We start from the raw sequence: 9,147 nt of genomic DNA, 5'->3' as shown, positions 1-9,147 counted from the left end.
CCCCCCCCCCCCGCACCGGCTCCAACTTCTCTTCCCTGAACGGAAGGCAGAAACCTTAAGGCTCCACGGGTCTTCAGAAGGCAAGGGTATTGGGAAACTTGAGTCTTCTGGCCCTAGCTATACTTGATGGTGCATTAGCTCTACTGAGGTGGAATCCTGGGCTTGTCATTGACTGCCTGTGTGACCTCAGGCCAATCCTGTCTCCTCTCTGGGCCTCCTTTTCCCAACTATACAGGTGAAAACCTGTACAGAAAGGCCAGAGGTCTGGCTGCTAATCCAGGCTGGTAGTCCTGCTAATAGAAAGCATGTATTAAGCCCTTACTGTATGTCAGGGCTGTGCAATGCTCTTTTCACACGTTATGTCCTTTAGTCCTCAGGATTTCCCCTGAGGTGTCCCATTTTAAAGATGGGAAGACTGATGCCCAGGGAGCTGAAGCAGGTGGCCCAGGTTGCACCTTTAGGGCGAGATTCTAATCCCAGTCTCTGCTCTCTCAGTCATGACATTGCATTCCTTCCTCGGGATTTGCATCTTCTCTCTCCTGGTGTGCCCTTTGCCCTTGACATGGGTCACCCGTTCCTACCGTCATTGTTCACCCTCCCAGGTTCCTTATCAGATGTGAGAGTTCCCGTGAAACTTTGGCAACCAGTATGTGCTCATTATGTGATGTCATGGTTTTTATAATGAGGCAGAGCCGGGTTCAAATCCCACTTCTCAATGATCCATAACTGTGATTGTTGCTCCTTTTATGAATTTCTCTTCCCTGGAGTTTATCTCAACAGAGTGAGCTGATATTGGTAGAGTCCCTGGCAGGGATCACCAAGAGGCACCTCCCGAGCTTTCGTCTCTGTCTTTATCTGAGGCCTGGAACTGGAAAAGGGAGTGCTGGGAAGACAGCTGGGGGTGCTCACACTCTTGTCCCCCTCCCAGCTGAAGGAGGACCAGCAGAGGGCGCTCCTGAGGCGGGAGTTTGAGCTGCAGAGTCTGAGCCTCCAGCGGAGGCTGGAGCAGAAATTCTGGAGCCAGGAGAAGAACATGCTGGTGCAGGAGTCCCAGCAGTTCAAGCACAACTTCCTGCTGCTCTTCATGAAGCTCAGGTGGTTCCTCAAGCGTTGGCGGCAGGGCAAGATTTTGCCCAGCGAGGGGGATGACTTCCTTGAGGTATGGCTCCCCTGGGGCTGGGACTAGGGCAGGGGTGGGGTGGGGAAGATTGGACTAGAGGGAGTGGCATTGACACAGCCCTGAGGCTCATCTCCAAGCCATCAGCTTGCAGGCTTCCATCCTGCATTCATTCACTCATTCAGCATCAGCTTATTGAGAACCAGCTCTTTACTGGACGCTGTGGCGGGCGCTGGGGATACTGTGATGGAGGCAGACTTGGTCCCTCCCCAAAGAGAGCTGATAGGTCTTTAACACCTCTCTAATATTTGTTCATTTCCCTTTTTAATGAACCTCAGAGTCCTCAGCAGGCAACAGTATCTAGGTAAATTTAATAATCTAGTTTTGTTACTATTGCATTACATGCCAATATAGTACATATTCTTTTTTGTTCTTTTAAGGTATACATTGCATAGAGTAAAGTGCACACATCTTACGTGTACAGCTGATGAAGTTTTGTCATGTACATCTGTATAGTCCCTACCCAGCTCACAACAGAGCACATTTCCAGTGCCCCCAAAGGATCCCTGCTGTTCTAGTCAATATGCCCACCCCAGCTGTCAGCACTGTTCTGATTTCTTATACGATGGATTAATTTTGCCTATTCTAGAACTTCATATAAGTGCATGTAGTCTTTTGTGTCTGGCTTCTTTTGCTTAATATAATTTTTTGAGATTCATCCATGTTTTACATATAAAAGTAGTCATTGTTGCTTTTTGGTGGCCCATATCGGGAACAACCCAGGACATATTTTTAATTGCTGTTTATTTTTGACTTATGAATATACCTATTTTATTTTAATTAACTAATTAATTAATTTAAATAGGCTCCACGCTGGAAATCAAGTGTCAGACCCTTAACCGACAGAGCCACCCACCCAGGCACCCCTCTTTTTTTTATTTATAGTGAGAATACTTAAGATCTACTCTCTTAGCAAATTTCAAGTATACAATACAGTATTGCTAACTGTAGTCACCATGCTGTACATAGATCTCCAGAACTTATTCATTCTGCATAACTGAAACTTTGTACCCTTTGACCAGCATCTCCCCACCCCCACCCCCCACCCCCGCTTCCCTGCCCGTGGCAACCACTGTTCTGCTCCCTGCTTGTATGAGTTTGGCTTTTTTTCCATTCCACATGTAAGTGAGATCTTGCAGTGTTTGTCTTTCTGTATCTGGCTATTTCACTTATTTCACAACCATCCATGTTGTCAAAACTGGCAGAATTTTCTTCTTTTCTATGGCTGAATAATATTCCATTGTATATATACACATTTTCTTTATCCATTCATTTGTGAACACTTATGTCATTTCCATATCTTGGCTATCGTGAATAATGGTGCAACGAACATGGGCCTGCAGATAGCTCCTTGAGATCCAGATTTCATTTCCTTTGGATATGTACCCAGAAGTGGGATTGCTGGTTCATATGGTAGTTTTATTTTTAATATTTTGGGGAACCACCATATTGATTTGTTTCTTTTTAACCACTATTTTGATTTTACCTGAAGCCCGGTTGTGGCTGCTAAGTTGGATGTTCCCCTACACCCTCCAAAGTGAATTGGAGGCCACATAGCCTATATTTTAAGTCAGTTTGTCTCAGGCAAATTCTCCATATTTGGTATAAATCTTTCTAGCTATTTCCATGTACTGGAGTAACAGAAACAGAAACTTAATTTGGAAGAAAAAAAAAGTAAGCATAGAAAATTAAATAATATATGTGCCTATAATTAATAGAAATACATTTACTGAAATAGACATAATTAATAAGATATAAACATAACCAGGGTGCCTGGGTGGCTCAGTTGGTTAAGTGTCTGCCTTTGGCTCAGGTCATGATCTCGGGGTCCTGGGATTGAGCCCCATGTCAGGCTCCCTGCTCATTGGGGAGTCTGCTTGTCCCTCTCCCTCTGTCCCTCCCCATCCCCGCTCATGCTCTCTCTCTCTCTCAAATAAATAAAATCTTTAGGGGCGCCTGGGTGGCTCAGTCGTTAAGCATCTACCTTCGGCTCAGGTCATGATCCTAGGGTCCTGGGATCGAGCCCCGCGTCGGGCTCCCTGCTCCGCGGGAAGCCTGCTTCTCCCTCTCCCACTCCCCCTGCTTGTGTTCCCTCTCTTGCTGTGTCTCTTTTTGTCAAATAAATAAATAAAATCTTAAAAAAAAATAAAATGAAATCTTTTTAAAAAAGATATAAACATAACCACATATATTGTCAAAATAGATATATATGTGTATATTAATATGATATATGCACATACATAAAGCTATATAAATAATAAACTTGGGGGCAACCTCCTCGGGTCCCCTCCCTCCTTGGGAGGTTTGTACTATCACTTTGCTATTGCTCAATAAACCTTGCTTTGCTGCCAAAAAAAATAATAAATAAAGTAAGCTTGGTATACATTCATACTCTCAAAGAATATGTGTCCATCTCTGCAGAATTATATGTGTGAAATGCTACTATACATGTGAATGATAAAAAAAAAAACAACCCTCAGGCATTGAGTATGGTGTTCTAGATACTGTTTTAAATACTTCAGGTGAATTACTGCATTTCATCTTTACAAATATGCTATGAAATGTAGATAGCTATTATTCCCATTCTACTGCAGATAAAGATCTTTGATTCCCTGCCTCAGTTCTGAAATCCAGAAGCTCTGAGAGCTGTGTTTGGTTGTATCTAACTCAGTTGGAAAAGATTGGCCTGACATTCATTTGGCAGCAGAACCTTTATTTATCCCATTTCCTGTTAATATTCCTATGTTTGTAGGGGAATCATGAGTGTGGTAGAGCATAGGGTGTTCACCAGGCCCTGCTGGGGCAGTGGTACAACATACAGTGTGGGTACCACATTGTCTTTCTAAATCCCTGTGCATCCTGAATTCCGAGCACACCTGGCCCCAAGGATTTTGGAGAAAGAATCGCGCACCTGTGTCTACAGACAGCCATAGTCTGTATGTTCAGACACTCGTGACCAGAGCCAGAATTGGGATGTTTATTCAGGCAGGCCCTGCCCTGCATGCCCCCCGCCCCCCACCCCATACTTCCCAGCCTCGGTGCCCGTGTTGACATTAGAAAACCTTCTTCATTTGGTTTCTAGAACATCACACTCTCTCGGGTTTCCGTCCACCTCACTGGTTGCTCTTTCTCGGTCTCCTTGGCTGGACCCTCCTTTTCTCCCTGCCCTCTCTTAACGTCAGAGTCCCCAAGGCTCAGCCCTTGGGCTACGTCTCTCCCGTAACTCCACCTGCTCCCTTGGGGAGCTTGTCCAGGTACATGGCTTAAATGGCCTTTCTTGCACCTTGTGACTCTATCCAGACTCTGTCTAGAGGCTGACCCAGCCGCTCTGCGCTCCTTCCCGGCTGAGCCACCGTCACTTCTTGCTTGGATTTTCACTGCAGGTTTCTTACCTGGCCTCCCTGCTCTGCTCTTGCACCTTTCCACCAAGCATCTTGCATTCAGAAGGGTACGAGGAGGTACCCCAGGCGGCATGTATTGCACATGGATGGCATCCCCCGGAGTTTTGTGACAGGGGGTTCTGTTGCTGCCCAGTAAGCTCAGCAGCTGCAGTGATCTCGTGAAACCTCACGTCAGGTGGGCGTCCCTCCTGGCTCCCATTTCACCCAGAGCAGAAGCCGAAGTCTCTACAAGTCCTGGGCCTGGGCGACCAGCCTTGTTCCCCGTACCTCTCTCACTTTCTCCCTGGCTCTCCTGCTTCCCTCACACAGACATGTTCCCACCTCAGGACCTTGGCATTTGCTGTGCCCTTTCCCCAGAATTCTCAGCCTGCAGGGAGGCCCTCCTTGACTACCCACACGCAGCACACCCCAGCTCCTTGGCTTGCTCTTATTCCCCGGGGCTCTTCACTGTGTGACATTCTAGACATATAATGCCATTTCATTACATTTCACTTATTTGTTTGTTTTCCTGCTACTGGAATGGAAGTTAAAGGGGACAAGGGTTTTTGTCTGTCTTGCTCACTGGTGTATCTCCAGCTCCAGACACAGGGCCTGGTGCATGGTAGGTTTTCAGTAACTCTTTGTTGAGTGAATGATGAGTGAGTGCCCCAGTCAGAAGCTAGCTTCCTTCTGCTTCATTCCCAGCCTGAACTAGTACCCTGGTTTCCTTGGCTGGCTCTGGACTTCTAAGCAGAATCCATCAGCAGCAGAGCCCCTCCTAGGAAGGTTCCCTCTGCCCACCCCAACCTTTGGTTGCCTTTTCTATAATTATGGGGGTGCCCATGGCCCTTTTATTCCACCTACAGGGTCTACCTGTGGACCCAGCCTGTCAACATGGTTATTTCTGAGTAGCTCTCCAGGATGCCTCATGGCCCTTGGGGCAGAAGAGGTTGTATGGGGGGACAGAAGGACCTGCCTTTCCAGCTGCACTCCTCGGCCTTGATGGTGCCCAGCAGCCAAAGTTAAAAGGGAAATCAGTGTCCAACTAGAGTGCCTTTGATCCATCCTGGACCATCAAACCCATTCTTCCTTCCTGCCTGGCTGTGTTGTACCCTTTCCATCTGGCCGCTAGCCTGAATCCCCTCTCCTGACGGTCAGACTCCCAAGCATGACACCCTTCCAGCCCCCGTTGAATGTGGCTTTTTAAAAATAGGTAAATAGCATGAAGGAGCTGTACCTGCTAATGGAGGAAGAGGAATTAAATGCCCAGCATTCAGATAACAAGACCTGTGCAGGGGACAGCTGGACCCAAAACACGGTGCGTTCCCAGCCCCTTCCCAGTCCTGTCCTGCCCGTGCTTCCTCTGTCTGTTTAGTGATCACTTCCTGCCACCTTCCCTGACCTGTTCTGCATGGGGCACTGGAGCTGCAGAGGGTCATTACCTGGTTACTGGCCCCAGATGCTGAGTGCTGTGGGGTTCAGAAGTTATCCAGGGGCAGTGACAGCTGAGGGACTGCGTGGTCACATGCAGAAGAGCAGTTAATTGTCTGGAGTGTAGGGGACAGTGTCACAGAGAAGGGGTAAGGGTGGTGGGTTTCGAAAGATGAATGGGAGCTTGCATAATAGAGAGTGGGGAAAAGGCCCTTTGGACCTAGAGAACTGTGTGTGCAGAGGTGTGGCAGGGTATTCTGGGATTGGCTGTGGCTTGGGATGTACATAGTGGGGGTAAGGACATCAAGTTGGGGTCGTATGAAGAGAGGCCTTGTGGTCTGACCCCCAAATCAAGCCATGGGGCAGAGAGAGCAATGGGGACAGGCTCCCAGGGTCATACACAGTGAGCTTGGGTAGGTGGGAAACAGGTCATGGGCCAAGGAGAGAAGATGGGGACTGAGTCAGGCAGTCAGGGAGGCCGCATAGTTGGGATTCCCCATGTGGCCCACAGTGCATCAGAGAGGCACATCTTGGGCAAGGACAAAGACCCAGGGCCTAGAGTCTGCAGAAGCTTGAAGAAGCCAGGGCCCATCTCACATTTAGGCTGAATAATAATTGCTGTGACCTCAGGGTTTTTTTGTTCATGTGAGGCTGGGGCACATGTCAACCTAGGAGGTGGCCAGGCCCGGGTTTGGCTGGGTGAGATGACCTGGGGGTCATGGGGTTTGCTCGAGACTGGGTAGAGTCCCAGGCTGGACTCTGGGTGAGTGCTCCCAGCCCAGCTCCCCTTCCCCCCCCAAAGCTCCTGACCCAGGCCTTGCCCCCATCTGCAGCCCAACGAGTATATCAAGACACTGGCCGACATGAAGGTGACGCTGAAGGAGCTGTGCTGGCTGCTTCGGGATGAACGCCGTGGTCTGACCGAGCTCCAGCAGCAGTTTGCCAAGGCCAAGGCCACCTGGGAGACGGAGCGGGCAGAGTTGAAGAGCCATACTGCCCAGGTGAGGCCCCTACCTGTCAGAGACATTTCCCCCCTTGTGCCTCCCTCATCTAAGCCCTCACAGCTGTCAGATCTGGGAGCATGATGCCCAAGCCATGCTCCTAAGAAGCATAGGAACCCCTTTACCTCCTCTTTTGACCCAGAGAGGGCAAGAGATTTACCTTGAGGCACACAGCAAGGGTACCACAAACACTGGGGACTGGGAGTCACTGGGCCAAGGAAGGAAAGTGAAGGCAGATGGGCACAGGACATCATTGGCACATCTGATGCACCCTGGGTTCAGGGGTGAAGCCAGATGCTTAAATGCCTGTCTGCACCTGGTGACATCCTTCACGCGCATAGCCAGGCTTCTGCTGCCTGCTCTCCTCATTCGCTCCCCCCGCCCATAAGGATCCCCTTCGTCCCTTGCTCCCTGGCTTTGTTTTACTCCTTCCACACAAACTGGGAGACTCCCCTCCCCACAACCCAGTGTGACCACAGGAGCCTAACCAGGAGCCCTGGAGCTGTGGTCTCTGCTGTGTGCCCAGAGGCAAGTTGCTGCCCTCCTCTGGTGTGAAAAGTGAGAGGGTGGGTTTCCTCCCACTCAGGGAGAATGCCCTGACCATCACCACCAACCCCACCTGCCACGATTCTTCAGGTCCCAGCTTCCTCCAGGTCTGCCCTTGCTGTAGGCTGCCTTCCTGGGCATCATGGGCCCCATGGGGATGTGTACACTGATGGTCACTGCTGTACAAGTAACAAAACCAGCACAGAAGGGTTAAGTTTCTTTCCCAAGGTCACCCAGCTAGTAAGTAGCAGATCTGACTTTTGCTCCCCAAACCTCTGCCCCTCCTGGCTTCTCATTACCACGAACCCAACCTTCTTCCCAGTGCTCACAGACTTCTGGCTTCCCTGTCACCCTCTTTTCCTCTGACTGTTCCTGCTGCTCCCCAAACCCAGACATTCCACGTGCCCTACCCACTGGGAGGCTGACCGGCCCCTGTGGGGGCTAATATACCAGACCACAGCCTGGGGGATCTGGGGCACACTGATACTTGAGGCTGCATGTTTACGTCCTGCCGCCCCGAGGCTCGGTGCCGTGAAGGTCGTCATACTGGACCGATTCACACATTCATTATGTGACTGTGGGTGCGTACCCCTCCAACCATAAACCCAGACCACTTGGGAGAGTTGATAAAATATGAGAAGCAACAACTAGGAAACTCTGCCATTTTGTAGCTGTGTGACCTGGGACAAATAACGTAACTTCTTCGAACGTCTTTCTCCTCTGCAAAATATCGTAAAAGGTAGCTGTCTTGCTGAGATTTCACAAGGATCCTGAGATAATGCTTGAGCAAGGCCTGGCTGTGAGGAGGGCTTAGTTCTGCATGGGGTAGTGAGCAGGTGAGGGGTCTTCAGAGCAGAGCTCTCCCCCCACCACCCCCTACGGGTGCCTGAGAGGGAAGGGCGGCCAGGGAGCCAGAGAGGAAGGGTCTCCTGGTGCCAGCCACCCAGTTTGCTCTTCCTTGTGCTGCAGATGGAGCTGAAGGCTGGCAAGGGGGCTGGGGAGCGGGCAGCCTTGCAGCGGGAGCGTGAGGAGCAGCAGCACCTGCTGGCTGAGTCCTACAGCGCCGTCATGGAGCTGACGCGGCAGCTGCAGATCAGTGAGCGCAACTGGAGCCAGGAGAAGCTGCAGCTGGTGGAGCGGCTTCAGGGTGAGAAGCAGCAGGTGGAGCAGCAGGTGAAGGAGCTGCAGAACCGCCTGAGCCAGGTGAGGCCTGCTCCAGCCACCAGGAGGACTCACTGTGGGAGAAGTCTGGGGCTGGGATCGCCTTCAGTTATAGCTGGATCGAGGTGCTCAGAGACCGTACTAGGTGCTAGGTCTGTCTCTCTGCCAGTCTCTCAGGCTTGCTTTCCTTTGTGCTTTATTCGTAAGCAAGCCTCGGATACGGTCACTGTTAGTTTTGTGCTCAGACCTTCCCGGCTTACCAAAGGCAATAGAGAGTTTTCCTTTTCCACGAGGCTTATTGGCCAGTTGTTAAGTCATGTGCCTACCCCTAGAGCCTACTGAACCCTGAAAATTTGGGGAAATTATAGAGTCCTCTGACCAAAAGAGGGGGGATAGGAAAAAACCGTCATTGACCATTACACCCTACTAGAGTTCACATCATGTACCCAGG

General features: G+C 50.1%; 1 protein-coding gene across 1 annotated transcript in view; it reads left to right on the top strand.

Moving 5' to 3' along the window:
• SOGA1 (suppressor of glucose, autophagy associated 1) overlaps positions 1–9,147 on the top strand; it is a 60,429-nt gene that overhangs the window by 42,142 nt on the left and 9,140 nt on the right. Inside the window, exons 8-11 of the mRNA XM_021689117.1 lie at positions 929–1,159; positions 5,771–5,875; positions 6,822–6,989; positions 8,505–8,738. Of these exons, the coding sequence (XP_021544792.1) occupies positions 929–1,159; positions 5,771–5,875; positions 6,822–6,989; positions 8,505–8,738 (738 nt within the window). The remainder of the gene's footprint in view (positions 1–928; positions 1,160–5,770; positions 5,876–6,821; positions 6,990–8,504; positions 8,739–9,147) is intronic.

The sequence above is a fragment of the Neomonachus schauinslandi genome, chromosome 10 (assembly GCF_002201575.2).
Source record: "Neomonachus schauinslandi chromosome 10, ASM220157v2, whole genome shotgun sequence".
Taxonomy (NCBI): domain Eukaryota; kingdom Metazoa; phylum Chordata; class Mammalia; order Carnivora; family Phocidae; genus Neomonachus; species Neomonachus schauinslandi.
The sequence above is the reverse complement of the archived record's forward strand: the minus strand, read 5'-3'. Positions and strand labels throughout refer to the sequence as shown.